The sequence below is a fragment of the Haemaphysalis longicornis genome, unplaced genomic scaffold (genome assembly GCF_048455015.1).
Source record: "Haemaphysalis longicornis isolate Haplotype H1 unplaced genomic scaffold, Haemaphysalis longicornis Haplotype H1 scaffold_4, whole genome shotgun sequence".
NCBI lineage: Eukaryota > Metazoa > Arthropoda > Arachnida > Ixodida > Ixodidae > Haemaphysalis > Haemaphysalis longicornis.
In genome coordinates this window covers 224,349,861-224,374,729 of record NW_027526361.1, presented here as the reverse complement: position 1 = coordinate 224,374,729, position 24,869 = coordinate 224,349,861, and the positions used below count along the sequence as shown (strand labels likewise).

At 48.4% G+C, this 24,869-nt stretch overlaps 1 protein-coding gene across 1 annotated transcript in view; it reads right to left on the bottom strand.

The window, feature by feature from the left end:
* The window catches only part of LOC144180241 (neprilysin-1-like), a 32,901-nt gene extending 9,878 nt beyond the window's left edge, over window positions 1–23,023 (bottom strand). The window contains exons 1-6 of the mRNA XM_077708620.1: window positions 22,943–23,023; window positions 19,496–19,816; window positions 10,828–10,993; window positions 6,888–6,986; window positions 3,228–3,515; window positions 1,261–1,685 (exon numbers count right to left, since the gene is read on the bottom strand). Coding sequence (XP_077564746.1) covers window positions 1,261–1,685; window positions 3,228–3,515; window positions 6,888–6,986; window positions 10,828–10,993; window positions 19,496–19,816; window positions 22,943–23,023 — 1,380 coding nt within the window. The remainder of the gene's footprint in view (window positions 1–1,260; window positions 1,686–3,227; window positions 3,516–6,887; window positions 6,987–10,827; window positions 10,994–19,495; window positions 19,817–22,942) is intronic.
* Between the last annotated feature and the right edge of the window lie 1,846 nt (window positions 23,024–24,869).

The following is a 24,869-nucleotide window of genomic DNA, read 5'->3' as shown; positions in this document are numbered from 1 at the left end:
CCCAAACCACCCCTCCTCACTCCCCTCGCCTACTCCTGAGCAGTGGGAATGCGCCCCGACCAGCTCGGACCTGCAGGACCAGCAAAACCTGATCCAGCAGCGACAGCACGCGGCTGCCTGGACTAAGGTGGCCGCCCATCTGCCCTAAATATGTAAAATAAACGTTTGTTCCTCATCCTCCTTGACACCAGCAACCTTTGACAAATATAGGCTGAGTCAAAGTGGTAGTAAATAGATTTTCCAGGATCTTTCTAAACTATAGCGTTTCCATCCCCACGGTGCGGTGAATTCATTCTTCCCGCTAGCCGTGCTACAAGATTTCTGTCTCCCCGCGTTTCCTCCCCATATGGAAGTCTGTACGCGCCTTCGCTGGCGACGGGAATACAGAGGAAGTGCTGAGCAGTGGTGAAAAGTATCGGCACAATCGTAGCATGCACCGAAAGCGACGACCAGCGGCAGATGCAAATTAACGCGTGCATTAGTTTATCGTCAAAGATGTATCTTTCAGAAGAGACTAGCTAGTGTTTTTCTAAGTTGCTGTTCACCTATACAGCCTCTACACCTCAGATATCTAAAAGACACACGAAAACATCCCGCCTGCACAGCTTCCTAGACGTGCGGCGTCGTCATTTCGAATCCACTGTAGGGGGCAGACGGTAAACTTGCAGGTGACATTGATCGCAGCTTCCGAATACTTAGCCAGATTGCACTTGGGTACAGCGCTTTTGTGACCACACAGCGTAGCCGTGTTATATTGCGCTCCAATAAGCCTGCGGAAGAGAATTTCTTGTTCATTTGTAAAGCTGCTCAATGCCCCGAAAAGGTAGCAGAGTTCCCCTTCGGTATGCGATGGTCAAAAATAGCTTGCGTCCTGTTTTCACAGTTAAGATCGAACAGCTCGGCCGGATTACCGTCGCGCCAAGCGTCTCGAAAAAACGTACGATCAAGAGAATGTGCGGGGAAGGGTTCAATCTGATTTATTTTTCTGCGGTGATATTTCAACAGACACTTAACATATTTTTTAGTGTCGACGCATGCAACAATACCCATATTAAGCCGGCCGAATGCCTGAAACTCCGCAGAAAGTAGTCGTGGACTACTGTGTTGAGTGCTGTATCGTTGTTTGAAAGCCTGGGTTCATTACCGTCCCAGGCCATATATACTCGTTCAGGCATCTAACCTCGCACATCTAACCCCGTAGTAGTGCGTGTTAAGACATGTAAACTCGTAGTCCATCGTGGCGAAGATCTGTTCACTCACCCCTCCCAGTGCGCCGTAGTTGAACGCTGGCGGCGCCTCTCCAAAGAAGAGCGGTCCGCGGATGATGCCCGCGGGAAGAAACACGGTGTTCACCACCGGCCCATAGTAGGCCATCGCATCCGCGGTTTCGAAGGGCAAGTCTGAGGAGTTGCAGAGGACAAGTGCTCGCAGTCTGATTCGAGCCGCCTGCAGCCAGTTCTCCCAAAAGGAACTTCCTCTCCTGGACTCGGGGAACTCGCTGTAGTGCCGGTTCATGTCCTCTTCTGAGCGCATATGATGCGGGAAGCCGCTTCGCAGCTGCATGTCGCGCAGCCTGTCCAGCGTCAGCTGCACCCAGACGGGGTCGAACGATGGGTTGTGACGTACTTGTTGCTCGAGGGCAGCCTTTAAATTGGAGAACATGGCTTCCACCTTGGCCAGGACACCTGCGTTCACCGCTGAGCGGTACGTTCAAAGATTATTATTATTACTATTATTATTATTATTATTATTATTATTATTATTATTATTATTATTATTATTATTATTATTATTATTATTATTATTATTATTATTATTAACACTAGGCTTCCTTTTTTTTGCTGTTTTGCATTCTGGGATCTCTGTAACTATGTTTACCTTATTGTTTCTTTCATATATATGGTTTTCTGTGTTGTGTTGTCGTGATTTTAGTTTGTTTTTATGAATGCTTGTATATGGTGTACCAGTACCAAGACCCTAGGGTTGTTCCTGGGCACCAAAATAAAGGTTGATTGATTGATTGATTGATTGATTGATTATTATTATTATTATTGTGATCAGCCGGTCTTCCCCAAATATTAACACCAATCACGTTTTCGGCCAGGATAGGCTATTCGCAGATCCATATAAGCACACTACCCTTCCTGAAGCCGCGTCCGGCCGGACAACCCAGCATTCTAGCTACTTGGACTGCCAGACATAAAATCTAGTGCATGTCGGTAAATCTCAGACATTAGAGACTGCAAGGAAAAAACTTAGAAAGGCTTGTGCGCTATCGCGAGGGGAAACGTGCTCCGCGAGCGTTTCTCGCGGTGACTTAGCAGCCCGTGCGCCCACTAGGTGAGGCTATGAAGTGGGTTTCGTATTTTACTACCTTTCTTTCAAACCCTGCCTCTCCACTCGTGGTTTGGAAAACCGACGCACATAATCTGAAAATTTGCCAGCCGACCGTGCACCCGGGCGGAGTTACGCCCACGCTGCGGGTGCCGCGCCAATCTCTCCCAGCGCCACCACCTAGCAACCCTTAACACCGACGTAGCAACCGCACTCACTTCGGCGCAACGCATGTATGCGCGTCCTTCCCCCATCACGGGAAGTCCCGTGCGTTCAGCCCTCAGTAACATCTCTGAACAAGCTTCGATCTGGTGCAAGGCACAGGTACATCGATAATGCAGTAGCTTGTGGCACGCGTTAATGTCCAGTTCTTTCTCGGCCAGTGGTAACGAGCTTTTTTGTCGCCTACTCCGGGCCACTCTGTGCGAGAACACTTGTCTTCTCGTAACTAATGAGGTTGTTTTCGCGTTCGCGTTGCATGAAAACCTCCATGGAGTGCCTTACATTGGCAGCCACATCTTCAAAACGGCTCTCGACTCGAAATAAACCACCGATAAGCGATAAACCCGAAACGGATCCCGCCTAGGGTACCGTTATGTTTCCTCCTGTTCGGTAGAGATGATTTCGAGCTCGTTGTCGTGCTATTCTTTCATGCGCTCCGATGTTTGACCCCCATTTTGCAATTTGCTAGAGCCTGTAATCTCTTCTCTGTTCCGTACCAGCGCCTACCGAGTTCAGATGAAGAGGGGCTTTAAACATTTACTTCGTTTGACGTTGGGCTAGTTGGGTACACATTATTCACACGAAACAAAAAACTGCGCAGAGACGAGGACGGAAGAAGCGACAAACTAGAGCGCTGAATGTGCACCCTTAGGCGAGAGACGTGCAGTCACCTTTCAAGAGCACGGGAGCCATGAGGGGCGGCTCCATGACCCGCGCCACCATGTCGGTGCACAGGCCTTCAATAGCGGCCTGGCCGAGTTCTTGGAATGTCGGCGAGCTGCGGCCGAAACCGACCAGCTGTCGCAAAACGCTCCACGCCAGCAGGTGGCGGAAGGCGAGCCGTCTGTTCGGAGTCTCCAGCAGTGACAACAGACGCCGTGCGTCCAGCCACACGTACGCCGTGTCCTCTCCGCTGTAATGGCCCTCCGTGTACTGAACAACCGCTTGACTCCACATCTCTGCGCACCGAAACGAAAGCGATCGTAAAGAGGTTGCCCTGGACGACTCTGTTTAAAACACACTCCAAGGCAATTCCGTGATTCAGCTTCGCCGCAATGCACTTTAGTGACCAATTCACGTAGCCAACCAAGCACAAAGGGCAAAAGACAGCAACGTTCATACCAACTGACTCAAAGAAAAATAAACCCAGTTCTACCCAGGGTGAAATCAGCTGAAGCCGCGGAGCTGTGATTCTCTTGCGTCAGCTCGAACGTAAAGGGGCGCTTGCCCAAGAACGGCAGCGCCGTCACCGCACAAATCCTACAGTTCGCGCAAAGGAATCGCTAGATAAACGTCAGCGGCGGAGGCTCCGTCTCCACCCTACCGGGAGAGTGGATGAACCCGCCCCTGCGAGACACACTGCACCCTCTATCGGTGAGTCTCAGAAGCGGTTTCTGCGAGGCCGCAGGCGGTTGTGGGAACCCACGCCTACCCATGTGTGAGGCACCACATTCAGGTGACGGACAAAAAGGGTCGACCTACAACAGCTCCGCTGTTTAAAATGTGATCTGATCGCTGGCAGCTCGAAATTCCGAACATCATGCTTGCATTGCATGACATACCCAACTTGAGTCATATCTTACGCTCGACATCATCATTCTACAGAAATGTTCTGATTTCCTACGTAGATTGGACAGTTGAGCAGGAGAAATCGCGAATGCATAGCAAATGTCTTATGGTATGCTCTAGAACAGCATGACGTTCCTTATACACTCGCGTGGTTCGGAAAGTTATGACCGCCGATTAGTACTTTTTCCGTTCTTAACCGTCCATGCTCGCCAATTATACCCTATATAGACAAAGGGATACAGCCCTCTCCGCGGCGGGCCGCACCACCTGCGTGACCTCGTCAATTTCTGGCACTCTATGGCGGGAAGAGGCTGCTGTATTTTTTAGACGTATCTCTTAGTAAAAGGACCAACAGAGCACAACCTTCACGTATGTGATGTTCAGATTGCCGTCCAATGTGTGCAAATGTGACTGGTTTTGCAACAGCGTGAAAAAGTAACAAAATGGTCGAACTAAATATTTACACAAACCTTAGTACCATGACATATATTAGTGCCAATTGAGTGCCTGCGTTTTTTTTTTTTTTTTTCAGCCATGGATGGTCCGCCAATAACTTCTATCTAATAAAGCACAAAATGTGCGTTGGCACAATTTTATTACAACTTCCAGGGTTGTAGTTCGGCTGCCAGAGTTTTTCACCTTTGGAACCATGGATCGTGAATATCTCTATGTTTAGTAAGCTCCTTAACAAAGTTCGGCAGATTTCTGCCGGCGAGACAGTTTCATTCAGTTAGCTTGCTACGTTGTCAGCATTTGCTCGTTATCTGGCTTATCTAGTAGAATTGTAGACTTAAGAACTGAACCACATGACATCAGTATTTTCTAACGGCATGGTGTTAGGCCTTCGGGAGGGTAGGCCTGAAACGGCAAGGGTGTTTTCTTGATTGTGAGGCTGCGGTTAAGCGTGATGGTTGGCCAGTTTGGATGATTTCTTTCTAAGTAACACTGTGTCCCCCGTTTCACTCATGGTAAACGCGTTAAAGACGTGTTAATATTACGCGAAAGCTAATTTCCCATTTGCACATGCGGTGGGACTGTCGATCGGGTTGCCGGAAGTCTGAAAAATGACGCGAACTCACGCTATACCGCTGGTTAAAAAAAAACCGTAAGCATACGATTGAAGTAACGTTCCGGTTTCAAGAAAGAAAAGTAGACTTCTAGTGATACCCCGCTGATTTTTACAGCGGAGCTGTAGTCGGCCACTTGTGTACCCGTTTTTATGTCCGCACATCACATCTCTTTGGTGTCGAGAGGCGAACTCTAGGACGTGCCTTAAAGGAGCCATGAAGACAAAATACAAGTTGGGTTTATTCGAAAGACCGCTTAGTCCCGATAACAATGATACCAATATCATCGCAATCTTCGAACAAATAACGGAGGTATTAAAGGAAACGTGTGAAGCAGTCGCGACGCCCTAGCCAATTTCCCGCAACTTTTCTATGACGTCGCGGAACCTTGTTTGTGCGATTGGCGGCCGCCTAACTGACCTGTCGCGACGACACATGACTGTACGTCTGTAATGGGGCCTCCAGTTCCATTTGACCGCATCACTTGAGTGCTAACGTGCAGTTAACGCACTGAAAATTATGTTTTATTGTTGGCCCGTATGACGTCATTCTTGCTCATAACACGTCACTGTGGCGCAAAATTTGAAAGTTTTAAATACTTCTTGCTTTTTCTTTCGTTAAAAAACACCTTTTGGGGCTGTGATGGAGCTGAGTGAGATACTGAATCCTAGTTATTTCAAATTAAACGAAGTTGTATTTTCTCTTCATGGCTCCTTTAAGTCGGAAATGATAACTTTTGCTGAAGAACGTGCATCTCTTATACACTCTTTCCTACTCGATTCTAATCTCTCCCCCATACTTCCCTCCCCCCGCACTGCGTCGAATGCAAGTGTGCCTTATGACTGGTTGCAGTAATATCAGTAGTACGGCCTTTCAAGTAAACACAATAAACAACGGCAGTGGTGAAAGGGAACGACCAGGGGAAGAAGAAATTGATTGTTGGGGGTTGGGGGATGGGGGAGATAGGGGCCTGTAACCCTCTGGCGTGAAGCCGACACCTTAAATGGCAGAGAGAGAGAGAGAGAGAGAGAGAGAGAGAGAGAGAGAGAGAGAGAGAGAGAGAGAGAGAGAGAGAGAGAGAGAGAGAGAGAGAGAGAGAGAGAGATAAAGTAAGCCAGGGGCGTTGCGCGCCGGAGGCGGACCAAAGCCATTCGAAACCGTAAAGGCGGCAGCAGATCCTGAAACCAGTTCTGTCGAGCGGAAAGAGGACGAAACCCTACGAGGACGCAGGGCGGAAGCAAAGGGTCTCAGGCATTTAATTGGACATGAATTCTCTCGCATTCAGAGCCCGCAAGGAGTGCTTACTAATCTTCGGCCTGTGAGCATTGCAGAGTAACAGCCACATCACCGAATGTTACAGAATAACGGCAACAACGGGCTCCACAATGCCCAGTACTTGTACAACAACTTTAGCTGTCTGCTTCTGCATGTCGGAAAGCAATGACAGCATGGTGTTAATTAAATGAGTTAGCGTTATTTGACAATCTGTCGCGGTGTCTCCTGCATACATCATTTCCACACAGCGGTGCCATTTCTCGAGAAATCCTGCTAGGGGATTCCTTCACAAGGTTTTGTAACTAGTCAGGAGCCACCAAATCTTGTGTGTGCTTGTGTGTGATGGGTTAACTTCCGTGACCATTAAAGCCTCCGCCAACGTTATAGACTGGTTGTAAGAAATTAGAGGCTACCACTCACCGTATGTACGCATATCTGACGACTTCGGGATTTCCTTAACCAGAACGTACTTCGCCGTGCCCTTGGTGTTGTCTGGAGTGGCCGACAAGAACTCTTCAACTGCAAGTACCAAAGTAAAGCACCAACGTACCAAAGGTTAATGTTTGTTTTGCTTTATAACACCCGAAAGTATTGCTGCACACTCCGTTTCTCTACATCCTGTTCAAAACGCATGATTAGGGAGCAAAATTTGCGTCAAAGCAGAACAGGAACGAGCAGTTGAAATTTTCCTGGCTTCGAAAATTATCAAGACTAACTTAAACAACCTTCGGAATAAAAATTTTAACTTAATCTTACATTGGGCTGTCCCCCCCCCCCCCCCCCCCCCCAAATAAAACTACAATCAGCAGCCCCAAAATCAAGTGACCACACACGATGTGGTTGATCTAAAGCGATCTCTTCGCGCCAGTTATCAGCTTAATGTGCGGTAATCTCGTTACCTAAAATTGCCACATACATTCCGGAAACAGGTCACCAAACCACTGCAAATCAAACCCTAGGAGTCGGTTTACGTCCCCCCCTTCACGTCGTTACAACGGGTTGTGGCGCAATGTTGGCATGTGCCAAAAAAAAAAAAAACATACAATCGGCGAGTAAGTTTCCGCGAGGGAAAATTTGGAACTCGCCAGATATCAAATAAAATTTTCCCTTTCAGAAGCTTTTCCCCTCGCGAAAACTTGCTCCAACTGGGGGCTTTCTTTAATTGGTCGATCAAAATTCTTCCCTCACTTCGAGTTATTGATCGATTCGCTGTCGAGCTTCAAACGGCTAGCCTCGTGGTTGGCTCACTTGGTAAAGCGACTGCACTACACGGTAAAAAAATTCCATATGTTTTACGAAAAAATCCTACGTAAGAAGACGTCAACTGTTTACGTATTCTCCGTAACGCCTCCATAACGCCTCCGTAAAAAAAACATACACAGCTTCCGTATTTTAGAAAACACAGGGAGTGTCCTTAATTCGTCAAAAAGAGTGCCGAAAACAAAATTCAATCTGGCTTAACTGAGGGAAGAAGTTAGCACAACGCAATAGTATAACCAGCAATCGTGATTGAGATTTCCTAAATGTATTGTTTGTTTACAACGCACCGCACAAAGTTCAAACGTTGCCTGTAATCGCGATACATATGCGGTGTTCCCGGGTTCGAACCTGCTGCGAAGTTTGTGAGAAAGTTGTATAGCTCTAGCTTTTCTGAATTTCAGGTGCATGTCAAGTTTTCCCTAGCACGGCAACATGGACACCACCTCAGCATGCGCACATTTGCTAGACTAACCGGCGCACAATGTATACCGCTCTTAACGACCACCCGCCTTGTGCAGCGTGTGGTGATCTCTTTTTTATATAAATAAACAATGTAGACGTCAAAAGGACATTGAAGTGATTTGTAAACATTGCGGGATTACTAGCGCAAATTGTAGTCCGGAGTCCCTAGGCTATGTTTCGACCACTCTGAATGCGTTTACGCGAATTTATTTTGTAGAACAATCAATTCGAAAAATCTGTCCTCCCCTTTGCATCCTCGCCCATTTCCTGTGGTGTTTTCGTGGAACGTCACAAAAAAAAAAAAGGACTTGGCCTGACTGCGCTACTGCGCGGCTCCCCGGACTTCAGACAGAGTCAGTCGGCCCAGCGTTTAAACTAGTAGTCCGCCGGCCGCCGACGGGTCGTCACAATTCGTTCGCTCAGTTGAAACTAAGCCATGACACATTTGTGAGTGGAAGAATGTGCCTTTCTTTGTTTGTTAGTTTGCACACTGTATCAAGCTACATGTCCAGGTCGCTCCACGCAAGCGTTGCACAAGCGCACATGCGGCTTCGCTGACTGATACGCTAGTAGGAAAATGTAAGGCCAATTACAGGCGCAGCGAAGTTAATATAGGTACTAAAAATAAAAGCAACTGAAACTTTCACCGTACAGCGTAAAACTAGGGAGCAGGAAGCACTTTTTTGCGCTGGGTGAACAAGCACAGTGGTCAGCAGCACGACCACACATCTGCGAACGCTTTTCCGTCTAAGAAATGCAATTGCTAGACGTGAGATATTGTGGAAGTTTGGGGGACGATTACTTCACGAGCGCTATACAACAAAGAGACATCTAAGCTGCTTGAAATGCTAAAACTAAATAAAAATGTAGACTGGTTATACATTATATACCTTACATTTCCAGCGTCGGTAGCGCTGGCTCGTGGCCGAGATAATAAAGAAAAAAAAAAAGGCTCGTGGCCGTGTGGTCTGGCGCGCTAGGTATGATATTTTACAAGTCGATAGTTCCAATCCCGGAGGGCACATACTTTGTTTTGTAAGTTGATTTCTTCGTTTTCAGCCGATGTTTTCTATACTGAATTCACCATTTTTCGGTCGTTTCGTTCGTTGCTTCACGAGCGAGTTCGCAGAACGCACGCAGACTGACACTGACGCGCTAGCGAGTTCTCGTTAGCGTGCTGTTGCCACAAGCACCGACTGCTTGCGGGCAGTGGGCACAGGCCAGAATCAGCACACCCATGGCCTGGTGCGAACACGCTTTTTGCGATACAGGCAGGAGTGAGGCAAGATCCAAAGAAGGGGGGGGAGGGGGGAGCGCATTGCATTTGAGTGTCTCCGGGGACGTGGAGGGCGTTCATCCACTGTGTACGCCTCGACTAGTGATTGCTATGATTCGAAGCGGTCCTGGTAGGCTTACCTGAGGCATTTTACAGCCGACAACATGACAGAAGCGTGGTATGGTGGTTATTGAGATATCGAGAACGCCCATCCAACGATAAGGTCGGATGTCAAGCATGTTGTTTCACAGAACCGAAACCGAAACTTGTTGGAATGCTAATCTTGGACATCTTCCAATCACGTAGCACCTTTACCTGACGTCACTGCGGTTAGTTGGTGCAGCCGCCGTAAACCGCGCAAGGTAGTTTTTCTTCTTTCAGACTTCGCAAAATAAATACCGCCTTATCGCCCGGATAAATGACGAAAAGTGTGTTCATTTGAACCAGTCTACGCAGTGCAAGCAAAAACGGGAGTTTGACAAATTCACTTCAGTGTCCCTTTTCAGCGTGGCAACTGAGTAGTGTTCGAGAGTGTTTTTGGCATCCGTAAATGTATGAACTTCTTCCAACACGAGGCTCTGGGTGTCAGCATTGATCACGCGGACGAGATGAAATCGACATGGCAGGCATGTTACCATTCTTTAAAGGACATTCCTAAATTTTACAGTCTGCTTATTTTGCATCAGCAACCCACTGCATATGGCAAGCTTTCCAGCATAAGGAATGGTATTACTGGTGAAACCTCCCACTCAGTGAGGCCGTTTAGGTGCTACAGACGTTCAACTCTGCCGGAGGCTGCTAGAAGCCATGACTATAGTGCAGAAACGCCTAATTTAACCCCCGGGGAAGCGAACCACTCCTCTTTTGAAGCACAAAATGAACTAGAAGACTTGCTCTACAGGAAACATCAGCGAACAAGGCCAGCCACTCTGGCTCATCATGCAGGCGCCCCTTTCGCTAGAAGTGGACTAAAGGAAATAATTGGTTAAAAGAATTAAAGAAAAGAGTTTATTAAAGAACTTAAAGGAAATTTTGTACCACGCAACCGAACGCTTTAGCAAGGTTGTTCGCAACATTCAAAATTCGCTCTACTGCCAAGGGCTGGGAAATCAATGCATCAGGGACGAGTAAAAACTCAAACCTAAGCAGGAACAAATGCAAATATGTGTGAATAAAAGCATATACTTTCGTACATCACGAGTGAAGCACCCTTTCTTTAGCGGTTTCTTTAGGCAAAACAATTTCTCGTCGAGTGTTGTTGCTTCGTATACCCGAATTCGTTATCAATAAAGTTATGGTTTTGTCCTGGTCCTGCTGAGTCCTCTCAAACACATTATTCGCTTCACCGTATGTATACGTTACCTTCGTCTTCAAGAGCATTGACCTGGGAGACAGCAGCTCTGGCTTGTTCGATAGGCGCGTCGGGCGCGTAGCGGGTGACCACTGCTGTGTAAAAGGACACTCTTTCGCCGTACTCCATACGTTTTCTTTCTCCAAACCACACCTTGTCGCTTCCGGCCACAGAAACCTGCGAAGCGTTCAGTAGGCATTACAGCGTCCAAATAATAGGATATGACCTGATTTCATTTGATTTGAAAAAAAAAACTTTATTTAAAAGCGAAGCTTCCTTGCTCCTACTGATGACGCTGTCGTTACCAAAACGCATTGCAAGAAAGCCAACTTTACACAATTGAAGGGCACATGATGCTCATGATGATGATGAAACAAGAAAAACACTCTCCTGTTGTCGCACTCGAACCTGAGTATTTCGCGTTACAAAGCTCACGTCTATTGGATAGCGCCATCATCGCATTCGGCTCGCTGCGCATTTTCTTTGGGTTCGTTGAGCGGTGTTGGCGTCCATCTTTGGCTCAGTCGAAGCGGACTTGGGCAGTTTGGGCTTTGGACGACGATGATTGTCTACAGCCGTGATCGGCAGGAGTGGTGCGCTAAACTTTCTCGTGAGATATTCGTTTGCTGTCGCCTGAATTTGGACTTTGACTCACAAGCAGTTTGCAACTCGATCGCTGACGCTTCGACTTTGGCTCTGAAGCGGTATGCACTTGGTTCGTCGCCGGTTTTACTCTGAGCACTTCGCCATTTATTTTCCCTTGCAAGCAAGCGTCGCGTTTCAACCATCGCCGTTGTTAAGTGGAGGGGCTTCTTAACGTTATCTTGTCTAAGCGAGAGGACACTAGGACTAAAGGCACAGACGACCTGACAGAGGTCTTCAGCCCCACTACACACCGTGTCGAGAGCATTTTGTCTTCAGCAAAGATTTTAGCGGAAAATATATCAAACTACACATGTCAATGTATAGAGTCTGAACAGAGAAATCGGTATCGCAAATGGAGGAATAAGTAAAAATAATGAAGTAGCCAGAAATAGCATAGGACAAAAGATGTGGCAGAAGGATGCTTTTGCAACACGCTTCACCTTCACGCTAGAGCGGCTACATTAAACCTGGCTGTTTGTCTTGAAAACAAGCTGAGAACAGTAAAAATTAAGTAAACATTTTAACAGCGGAGCTGTTTGGCATGAGTTTCAGACGTGCCGGGCGTTGCTCCAAAATCGACGAAGCAAAGTGGAGAGGAGGAAAACGTTAGACCAAGAAGTGCGAGGGGAAGTTGCGAGGAGGATGGAGTGGATTAGCAGGTGTGGGGAGTGCTCGTCGCGACGCAAATGTTCGGGTGGGGAGGCGCGTCTTGGTGATTGTATGCCGCTAGTGATGACGTAAGCTCCGACGTGCAGGTGGTCCCCCATCCTGACGCTCATTCAGACAGCTGAGCAATTTCACATGAACGCATTCAAGTGTACCTGAGCAAAGTAGGCTAATATGGCATACAAAAGCATATAAACAGGCTCTACTTTGACAAGCCTCCCAACCAGCGATAGCCGAAACCGTTGCCGCTAATGGAAAACAGGCACAAATGGACGTCCAAACCACACACAAAGAACAGCACCATGATTAAGTGGAACCCACTACTAAACGGATAAGAAATGAGGAACTGCTGTAGAAGAAAATTAATGATCTGGTAGACAGGCTGGATGAGCTCACAGTAACCCTCACCACTACACGCAACTAGTGAGGAGCACAAGCGTAAACTTGGCACCCTTTGAAGCCTAGAGCGGTCCACTGCAAAACTTTCGGAATTCGTGACCACAATGCAGACTACTCTCGATGCATGGCAAGCAAGACTGAGCAGACTAGAAAACTATACCAGCTATATAGATGGGCCGTCCAAGCAAATATCGAAGCCCGTGACCCATGAAAAGCAGTCAATAGCGCAAGCTCTATAGGAGATGACCATTGAACTGCGCAGTGTCTCAGCCTAAAGCATGGATGACCAACCCTCGCCCGCACCCAAGCATCAAAGCATCTTAATCTGGCAATGGAATTACGGAGGTTCCAGGAAGAAAAGGGGCCTCGTCACGCAGTGTTTTGTTTCCCTAGAGTGGAAACCAGACATCATCCTCTTGCAGGAAACGATGGGAATTCCACATATCTCACGCCATACTAGCTTTAGATCTTAAGGGCGCTTTCGACAATGTGGCCCACGATCTTATACTCGACAACCTCGCAGGAACCAAGTGTGGCCGAAGAACGTACAACTATGTACGAGCATTCCTCAAAGATCGCACAGCAACAACAGGGGTGGGAAACATTCGCTCAGACACCATCCCTCTAGCAGGAAAAGGCACGCCACAAGGGTCAGTTCTTTCTCCGATGCTGTTTAACTTAGCAATTAGCCGACTGCCCCCCCTTCTAGATGCCACTCCAGGAATCAGACACGCGCTGTACGCGGATGATATTACCATTTGGGCCACCAGCGGCTCTGATAGAGAAATACAAGACGCGTTACAGGAAGCAGCAAATGCCACCCAACGGTATGCAAGGGCAGGGGGACTAACCTGCAGCCCACAAAAATCAGAATTGCTCATAGTCAGAAAAGGCCGCCGGAAAACCGACCCACCACCCGACATTACGGTCACTGTCGAAGGCGAGCCAGTTAACAGAGTAGGCAGGCTACGGTTGCTAGGGCTGCATGTGCAAACGAACGCGAAGGCCACGTACACCTTGGGACTACTGAAAAAACAAATTAATCAAATAATCCACATGATCCGAAGGATAACCAACCGCCGCCACGGCCTTAAGGAAGCGGACGTACTACGCATCGTGCAGGCTCTGATCATAAGCCGCATAACCTATCATGTACCTTACCACCCACTTACCCAGGCAGAGACTAAGCAACTGGACACCCTAATCCGAACCGCCGTAAAGGCGGCGACAGGCATCCCTGTCTACGCCTAAACGAACCTGTTATTACGATTGGACCTACATAATACCACGATGGAATTAATCGAAGCACAAAAAATCAGTCAATTAGAAAGATTGAAACGCACCCCAACAGGGAGACACGTCCTCCGACAACTAGGGTGGTCGACGTCTGAACTTGCCCCTCTCGAACTCAAACCAATACCCCCGGAAGTTAGAGCGAGAATAACAGTATCACCCATACCCAGAAATATGCATCCAGAACATCATGCCGGCAGGCGTGCCGCGCGGGCTAAGGCCTTGCATCGCATATACGGCAGTAACCCCTACACCCTTTATACGGATGCAGCAGACTATCCAGCCATAAATTCCAAGGTGGCAGCGGTAGCCGACTGGAGGGGTGATACGGTAACGTCAGCCACCATACGCTCCGGGAACAGCACGGAAGCGGAAGAGTGTGGAGTAGCAGTCGCTGTCAGCACTCGCCCTTCAGGGAACCCAATAAATATTATATCCGACTCACAAGAGGCATGCCGAAATTATGCGCAAGGACGTATCACCCCGACCGCCTATCACATCCTGCAGCGAAACCGACTGATTCCACCAGTCCGTCTAATCTGGACACCTGGGCATGCGTGTTTCCCTGGCAATGAACGCGTTCATGCGGTAGCCCGAGGCCTCATTCTCCGGGCGCCAGCGGAAGACCAACCCAAACCAGACAAGACAGAAAGTATCCCACTCACATACACACATATACTACAACATTACAGACTCTCCCGTAGGACACTTCCTCCGCCACACGCGCAACTCACCCGTGAGGAAGCCGCTGCATGGCGCCAGCTACAAACTAACACGTTTCCTAGCCTCTCGCTTCGGCACAAATTCTACCCTACCATGTACCCCGACAGATGCCCATCCTGTGGAGGACACCCGAACCTGTACCATTCCACATGGGAATGCCCCAAACCCCCAACCCAATTGCCTATACCCAGCCCCTCACCCTCCGGGTGGGAAGCCGTTCTTTCCAGCTCAGCCTTGGACGACCAGCGCGTACTGATCGACCGGGCAAGACGGATCGCAGCAGCAAATGGGGCCCTGGACTAAGGGCACCACCCTCTGAGAGCTAGATAGCCTGACTTTATAATAAAGTTTTCTACTACTACTCACGATACGCGACGTATACGCACCCCGGGTAAACGAAGGAAACAAAAGTTGATATTGCCACGTTAATTAGCAAGGCCCTCACAGCACAGGAACGACCATTTTATGAGGGGAAGTGCATAATGATGATTATTGTCAGCATTCTGCCACAAAACAAAAGACAGGGAACCCTCCGGATAGCGGACGTTTACAGCCTTCCGAGGGCATATGGGGCCATCTTTAAAAAAAAGTCTTCGACTATGCCACAGAAAAATGAGCGCTGGAGATCTAAATGCACCACAACCTGCATGGGGTTACTCTAGAACGTCTGTAATAGGAGGCAAACTGGAGACGGAAGTTTGTAACTCCGGCTACACCATATGAACAAAGTAAATGACTATACAAGAGAAGGAAACTCTGTAGAACGGCATTCTAATTTGGACCTTACGCTTGATAAAGGGAGGCGGACATGCCTATGGACAAACAACAAAGAGACGCTTAACAGCGACCATTCTGCGCCTGCGACAGGAATAGACATTCACGGGCTTAGGAAAGAACACAGACAAGTCCGTATCACAAATTGGAACGAATTCAGAAAACAATCAAGTGAGAAGTACCGGAGGATATGGATGCATGGCTCAAGAAATTCATGGACCGAATGAACAGAAACACCTCAAATGTGTACACTGATGAAAGACACCCAGATGACGATGCGCACTTGTTCCACTTATGGGACGCAATAAGAGGTCTAGGGAGAAACGATGGAAGAAGCAGAAACGCTACAGGAAGCTCAAAGCAAAAATAGCTAAACTCTCGAAGGAAGCCGAAGGGTATGCGGAAACTCTCACACGAAACAACTGGTACAGCCTGTGTGAGAGTCTTAATGGCACATTGAGCACCAAACGTACCTGGGCGTTCCTCAGACGTCTCATACAGCCCAACCAATCCAAGACCGTGAAATCGAAAGACATAACGCGTCTTCTCGCCAAGCAGAAGGGGAGCGCAGAACAATCTCTTGAGGAGCTAGCGGATCGGGATCTCCCAAAAACCGACAACTCATTGTACAAACACTAGGATAAACCTTTAAAAAGTCTCGAATATCTCAAAGAAACCATCCCCATAGAAGAAATTAAAGCAGCTCTTGGGAAAATTAAGCGGAACCCTACGCCGGGACCGGACGGGGTATCGTATAAACCCCTGCGAAATCTTTCTGAAGAGTACCTTCAAAAGATGGCAACATTCATTAATCAGGTTTGGGATAGTGATGATGAGGTGATAGTATGGAAATCTGCCAAGGTAATATTGATATCAAAACAAGGCAAAAAGCTTGGCCTGGAAAAACTCACACGGCAAATTTTTGTGACCTCCTGCATCAGAAAACTCATGAAAAAAGTAGTTTTGACACGGCTGGAGAAATTTCTTGGAGATACGGGAGGGTCCCCCCCCCCACTTTCATCGGCTATAGGAACAGAATTTCAGCCCAACACTGTCTTCAACTCAAGAAGGACATAATATCCAAGCCCAGCACAGCCCAATTACGAGCTATCCTTGCAATCGACGTGTCGAAAGCTTTCGATAAGGTATCGCACGATCTAATCCTGGCCAACTTACAATCAACGGGATGCGGATAAAAAACGTACAATTACGTGAGGAGTTTTATAAGAGCCCGGCGCATGACACTAACACTCGGCTCCCTCGAATCGCAAGAAAGAAGCTGTGCAAACAGAGTCACGCCTCAGGGTTCGATAATTTCGCTACTCCTATTCAACATAGCGATGATGGATCTTCCCAAAATTCTCAATATTATAGAAGGTACGAAACATGCGATATACGCGGATGACAACACAGTATGGATGAAAACAGGCTCACCGGGATATATCGAAGAACAACTGCGAAAAGCAGCGCATGCAATCCATGGCTCTGCTTTAAAAAAAAGGAATGACCTGTTCATCGCAAAAATCAGAGCTCCTGGTCGTCCCCAAGCACAACAAAAATCAGGCTCAGGAACCACTGAAAGCTTGTTGCCCCAAGACCTAACATTAAGGTTCTGGGACTGACCATTCAGAACAACGGCAAGGCTAACCTAACAACTGGCAAACTCCTGAATCAGTGCAACCAAGCCACAGGCTGGCTAGGATCACCAACAAACACGGCTGTCTTAGAGGAGAGGACGCCTTCCGAATCGAACAGGAACTGATCCATTCGAGATTATTGTACCATCTACCGTATTAACATTCTAGTAAAACAGAACTAAAAACACTAGAAATCATTCTACGCAAAACACACAAAGTAGCGCTAGGGTTCCTGCCTACATGACAAAGCAAGCGCTGGAAGATACGGGCACCCCGAACATGTTCGACGAATTGATCACTGCGGACAAGATCAGCCAGCTTCAGCGAATCCGGGATTCCAAAAAGGGCATCCAAATTTCGAGACGCCTCAGGTATGAAGCGAGAGAAGAAGAATATCAGCGCAAGACGCAGCTCACTCCAAGACCAGATCAAGGATTAAAATAGCCCCCTGCCAATAAACATGAGCACCACAAGGCACAAGGACCGGAGAGCACTGCGCTCAGAGGCCCTCCTGAAAATCATTGAAAAAAACAGCTGTGGATACTGGAATACTGCACACGGACGCCAGTTTATCCAACACAACAGGTGTCATAACAGTTGTCAATAGGGAATCGGAGCTTGTCACGGCAGCCACAGAAAAGAAACTGCAAAAAGCAGCCTACCTTGAATCAAGAGCAAGAGCAAGAGCCATTGAAAGCTGCACACAGAAAGACTGTGCGATAATCTTCAGCGACTCACAAGCGTCGTGTCGCTAGCTTATTCCCAACCAGCTGAACACAACTACGGAACACATAATAGAAAAAGGAACCCAGAGTAGCTCGACTCGATTCAGGCTGCAGTGGGTACCTGGGCATGAGTGCATCAGGGCTGGAAATGAGCGCGCTAATGCTGTCGCCCACGAACTCAACAGCCGGGCACCAGCGGATGGTCTTCCGAAGGCAATGCCCTTCTCAGGCAGCCGCTTCTACAGTGACACAAGATAAGCTCTTCGGGAGGCACGCCTTTCCAGACAGCTGTTTCCGGCACCACACCGCACACTAACCCGACGACACTCAGCTATACTTCGACAAATACAGACCCGGTCGCTTCCCACTTCTTACATTATACACAAATTCTGAAAAGTTGAGGGTACACCACAATGTCCGCAGTGCGGGGAATATTTGGCAAGTATCACACACTTTGCACTTGCTCCCAGAATTCCGCTCTCCCGCCCATACCTCACGTCACCTCCGCCATGTGGGATGCGTGGCTGACAGCTGACGGATCGGGCGGAGTTGGCCCTCTGCTCCGTACCCGGCGTACCGGTCTTGGGGCACCTCCTCTTATCAAAGTTATCTCGCACTCTCTCTCTCCCAACAAATCCAGCTATTTCACGGCTCGTTTTAGTCTATAACCCGTGTACTACGTCCTGCCGAAAAATGTTCCTAAACCATTCCTCCCCTGAGGACGAAACATCGTCTAGTTTTAATTCACCGGGTTACATTTTCTTAATATTTGATTTCTAACGATCGGAATTGCGCCACAATAACGTATGCGGCTTGTTTAGAAGGGTGTAGTGAAGTTGAAAAAGGAACCCAAGAGAGCTGTTTTCTAGCGGGTTATTGAGCGCAGTCGGGGGAACGTCGCATGCTGTGGGTACCTGGGCATGAGTGCATCCCTGGAAATGAGCGCGCTAATGCTGTCGCCCGGGAACTCAACAGCCGGGCACCAGCAGATGGTCATCCGAGGGCAATGCCCTTCTCAGGCAGCCGCTTCTACATTGACACAAGAGAAGCTCTTCGGGAGGCACTACGTCGCAAACTACAAGGGAAACTGCGTTGCGGCATTATGTCGTTTTAGGTGAGCGTTGGGTTCATTCGCTTAGTCGTAATGGCTCACCTACGGAAGCCTCGAAACCATCTGACTACGCCCAAGGCTAAAACGCCGAGTGGAGTTGTTTGTATGCAAGTAGCCTGGAGATACGGCACTCAGCTATTAGCGATGCATTTCATCATCATCATCACTGCCGTCGTCGTCGTCATTGTCGTCATCATCATCAGCCTGTCTACGCCCACTGCAGGGCAAAGGCCTCTCCCATGGATCTCCAATTATCCCGGTCCTGTGCTAACTGCGACCAATTTATCCCCGCAAACTTCTTGATCTCATCGGCCCATCTAACTTTCTGCCGCCTTCTGCCACGCTTGCCTTCTCTAGGGATCCACTCTGTTACCCTTAATGACCGACGGTTATCTTGTTTTCCCATTACATTCCCTGCCCACGCCCATTTCTTCTTCTTAATTTCTACTAATGCGTTTATGGGGTATCAATTGTCGGTTTACCTTTGTAGCTGTATTATTTCTGGTCGTCAAACCGAAGCTCTAGATTCCGAGTGCATATGATAGAAGGTTACGCCAGTTTTGGGGGGAGGCCTCACCCTGAGATTGGAGAATCATGATGATGATTGTGATGGTGGTGGTGAACAAAGTTATTCGTAGGACATGTTTTGTTTCTCAATCAAACAATGACTACAGCAGGTTTCGCGCTGCGCAGAGTAGTTACTCACCTGCAGGACCAGCTTTCGATTCTGGAGCATCAGGCTGCGGAATTCAGCCGCGATGAAGGCGTGGAGGCCGTACTGCAAGGACAGCTGTAAGGCGTGACTGCCGACGGTTCGGCGGGAATCGCTCGAGCTCATAAGGTCGAGTTCGACCGAGCCTGCAAACTTCCTCAGCGCCAGTATCTCTTCCGCAGCCCGCTCTTCCTTCGGGGCGTCGAGGCAGGCCTTCCACATGCCCACTGCCTTCTCTATGGCCGACTCGTGCTGTTCCGGCACGCTAGCTGTCCGCAACAACGACAGCACTGCAGCGCTCACATCGGCGTTCATCTGCACCAACAGCATTCGTGCTTCAAATGTATACTGCACTGATTCCGGGGACGAAAAACTGCGCGTACCGGACGGGACTGTGAAGACAGGACAAGTGCGGATCTGTTGTAATAAATTTCAGGACTGCGGCCGTCCTGTACTTTTTCATAGTCCCGTTTGGCACGCGGAGTTATTCGCCTCATAAATGCAACCCCAATTAGCCAAACTTCATACTGTACTATTCCAGGGAGTATTGGAATACGTTGTGCCACGTAAATCATAGTCTGGTAGAAAATTAATTTTTAGATTTAGTTCGAGCTCTGTCAACATGACGAGCTCAAGCCCATGGGCCCCCTGAGACTGTGGAGCACCAAAACAAGTTGGTAGTCAGATTAGGCGTCACGGGTGCCTATAGCCGTCAAGTTCAGAAAGGGTGTCACCGAAAGTTTCGCCCCAGCGAACGCGCCTGAGCTGTAATAATAAAATAAATAACATCAGCCACCGGAGAGCTGGAAAAACTGGCGATTGTTTCAAGATTTGAATACTCGGCAATTTAGGTGTTATCAAGGCCACGTAGCTGAAAAGTTCACCAGCCAGTCCACTTTGTGAAGGTGGATGAGCAGCGATCGAAGGTTGAGTCCGCACTATACGCGGCCTCCCATCACGACGACAGAATAGAAGTGAAATTCTTCTTCCGCCCTGTTCTTTCGTACGTTGATAAGGTTTCAGGACTAATGGGATTGAAGAGAGGGAAAGTGGAGTGCTCTACTCTTTTAATTCAATGTCTTACGTGGCCTTCTACGAAAATCCTGCGTAGGCTGTTCGGCGGGACACGGAAGGTGCAAAAATTCCAATCGGCAGAAACATAAGGTGTCATCCCGCAATCTTCATTGCATCGGCTGCGAATGCATGAATGCACCGGCCTAACGTCGTATTTGACCGACGCGTCTTGTTGAACACTGCGAATGCGGGTATGCGACGATGGCCTGACGTCCTCATTGGGAATTCAGTGGCCGGACGTTAGGCTTAACGTTACGCTCTGAGGTAACTCGCAGCTTGACGTTAAGAGAGGTTGAAGATGTTTGTACGTGCCTAAGCCCGCCATCCGGATAACCTAACATTGTTACTGAATACATGACTAGTAACCTTCCAAAGCAACTGTATTGGCAATTGTCCCCAGCGGCCCTCAAGCTCATGGACGACTCACCGACTTCCAACAATTCTGCAACCCACTTACACAAAGTTATTGGTCAATAAAGATGACAGCTGCCGCCGGAATCTAAGGGCCATTTCACCAACTACCATTTGGCACGAACGTCAACATGCAAACCCACAACTCTCATATGTCCACACGATGGAAATGACCAGTGATGATAACAGCCGCCGTCAGAGGCTAGCGGCCAGTTCCCAAGTTTCAGCTCGTTCGTTGCGGCTAGCACGTACCTTCCCACTATTCTGACATGTCCAATCGAGACGATTGGTTATTAGGACATGGCACGCAGGCAAAAGCCTCCGTCTTAAAGGAAAAGATCGTGGCACTTACTAACAGATCACTAACCAATTACTTGTCACAATTTACACTAGGTACTTAGTGCATTTACTGTCTGGCCATGCATAACCTAGTAAAAAAAAAACTACGCATGGCAATGTGCCCCGGCTGAGCGCGCAGTTCGACAGCACACATTCAACGCGCACATATCACACTTAGACCATGTTCAGACTACCGACCTAAAGGCCAAATCGTCATCTATGAACGTAAAAAACGGTGTGTCACGCACTTCCATTAGCTGAGACGTGAAGTGGCGTCATTCTTTAAAGATGTTACAATAGTTGCGGCAACAATCTGAACCAGGCTTAGACCACAAATAAATTGAGCAAGAAAACCAACGGGATACACAAGGAGAGAAAGTATAACTTAGTTACCTTAGAAATGCACCTGTTCCTGTTGCTTTTATAGCCAGCAGCGGAACGTCCTCTGATAGAGTCAGTGGGCTTGTCGCGAAAATCAAATCTTTTAGATGCAGAGCATCTGATTCACTCGCCTTGTCCCTCTGGCGTCGTCGTCGTCCTCGGCGTTGTCCGCCCCTCCCCCATTCTCCTCGCCGCGCCAGCTGCTCTCTCCGCCGCTCACCCCCTCTCCTCTCCGATAGCGAACACTCTCTCGCGAGGGGCATTGGATTGGATTCGATTGGATTGGCTTGGATTGGATTGGCTTGGCTTGGCTTGGCTTGGCTTGGCTTGGATTTGGATTTGGATTGAATTAAAGTGGATTGTGTTGGATTGTGTTGCGTCATAGCCGCGGCAGACGCGCTGGGGCCGGAGCATGTGCAGTACTCTCTCTTCCGCGGTTTCCTCTCCTTCGGGCGCGCTGCGCATATAACCGGTGTGCCGTTCTCCGGCGAAGCAACATCCACGCTTGGCTCAAACGCCTAGAGTCCACGCCGCTTTACAAGTACGCCAACGTCGTCATCGACTGGGACCGGCTTACGCAGTCCCCTCAACGTTATGCGCGCTATAAAATGCGGTGCCTGCGCCGCTCCGCTCCATCGTTTCAGCGCCGTTCCTCCGCTGTCCAACGCTGCAACGTGGACCCCCTATGCGTCGCATCTACACAGGGGTTTCAGCGAGGGGAGGTGGGAGTTTTAGCGATAATTTTGAATTAGGCATTTCAATGTGAGCATATAAGTTAGCATGCGGATTTGCAAAAACTTTTTAATCGTGATTTGGCGTGGGAAAAGTTCTGTAATTTTTATGCTCAATAATCCATTGAACTTTGTCACTATAAGTGAATGTTTGCATCAGACAAGCAGCAGTTACTAATTGCACGGTCTAGACTTGTATCGATACCATTCATGTTCCATACTTAACGGCAGGACCTGCGCACCGTGCTTAGGGTAGTAAGGTTCCTAAGGAGCTAGTAAATACAGCCCGTTACTACCTTTTTACTAGCATTTTTGTTGAGTGGCTTACGCTTCTCCCAGAACTCTTAAACAGTAAGCTTCAGTAGAAGCGGACCAAGCTAAGCAATTATGAGAACCGCCGCTTTATTCCCTTATCTCTAACTCTTGTTTGTTGCTGTTAGTTGTGTGTTTCATGGCATTCCGCTAAACTAAACTTGTCTTAACAGCTCAGTATGGTGTGACTTGCCATGGACAGGACCGAGGCGCCCCTGTAGTTGCCGCAAGCGTACTCGTAGAAGTCATCGCACGGGTCCTTGCTGCAATCCATTTGTGCGCTGAGCTGTCTGTCCAGCGCTGAGTAGTTGCCCGTCTGGCATGGCCGCGACGGATTGGATCTTCTCGGTGGAGACTCCGGGCTTCTCTCACTGCGCTTTCTGGTAGTGTTGCCAGACTCAACTTTGGTGGCGGTCGCCACTCGCAAGCTCGGTTTCGTAGAGTGGCTCCAACCGCCAGTCCACCAATGCCGCCGCTTCGTCGGACCGGGTGACGCCGTCGTAGCCAGTGTGCCGTAGTTACCTCCTGGGAACCGTAGGGGTTCACGCGGCATGGGACCCGGGATCACCGTCGCCACATTCTCGCCGGCTTCTCTTTCCCTTAAATTAAGTCCCAACTGCAAGTACAGTGAAAAAGCAAAGCTTCTCAGAAACTGCGCTTCGAGACAAATTTTGTCGATGCTTTTTGATCGTTTTAATAAGTTTCGATGGAGCGCTAAACAGTTTTTTATTGTCAGAATAATGTGACGTTGAAAAAAAATTGGCCGATGGTTACGCTTACATGTAATGCTAAATCACAGCCCAGTTGTTGAGATATTCATCTCGGTGTTACTACGTTTCCTTGCAATAAAAATTATCTTTATATCATCTCAGAGCCATAGACAATTGCGCTGTCGGCTAACCGCTTTTCAAACGCCCTTTTGAACCCACGAATTGCTGCTGACCCCCGGAAACGGATACCACGGCGTTCACGCGTTAAGTATAACCAACGCTTACTTCTCGGAGCTCCAACCGCTTTCGGGTGAATCGCTACACGTCGCCATAGCAATACGCAGACGATATAAATATATGGCTCGAAACAGCAGGATCCCAAGGATGGATGGAAGCGAGCTCCAAAGGGCAGCAGACAAAGCCAACGAATACGCGCAAAAATGTGGGCTTAGCTGCACCCCTCAAAAGTCTGAGCTAGTCATCATAGGATCGAGAAACCCCGACAGAGCACGCAAAGTCGAGATCAACATAGACGGCACAAGGATAACCCCTACTACGCATGCCAAAATTCTTGGCCACATAATACAAGCAGATGGCAATGCATCACAAACGATGAAAAAGCTTTAAGACCACAAGGGACGAGTTCCTCCACATGATACGTAGTCTCCAACAGACGAAGAGGTATGAATTAGGACGACACACTACGTCTGCTGCAGGTCTTCGTCATATCAAGGATAACATACGCAGCACCGTACCTGCATCTCAGAAAGGCAGACACCAAATACCTAGACACTTTAATCAGAAAAGCGATCAAACAAGCACTGGGAATACCGCAAAACTCGTCAACAACGCGGCTGCTACGCATGGCAGTCCACAACACACTTGACGAGCTCGTAGAAGCCCACGTTTCGAATCAACGAGTTCGCCTCAGCAAAACGGAAGCAGGAAGGGCTACACTAAAGAAGGTAGGATGGCAAGAAGTGCCACACGTCACGGAAGGATAAGTACCAAACCAATGGGCTTCAAAAATCGAGACCAGATCAACCCCAAAGAACATGGACCTTACAGAAACAAGGGAAGAAGGGAGGTGAAAGCAAAAGCAATTATCAAACTTATGGAAGAAAAGAGACATGAGGGAATACTCTACACTGATGCTGCCCTACCCAATTCTCCAACAAAGCAACGATAGTAGTCACCACAAGGAACGAAATAGTAAACTGTACATCATTGTGCAGCCCGGAGCCAGAGGAAGCGGGAGAGTTCGCCATAGCACTGGCGCTAACGCAACCTGTTACAGCCACGATTCTCATAGACTCGAAGAAAGCCTACAACAGATACAGAACAGGATAGATCTCAGAAAGGGCCGCCAAAATCCTCACAAGCGGGAAACCCCCGGAAACAAGAAATGAA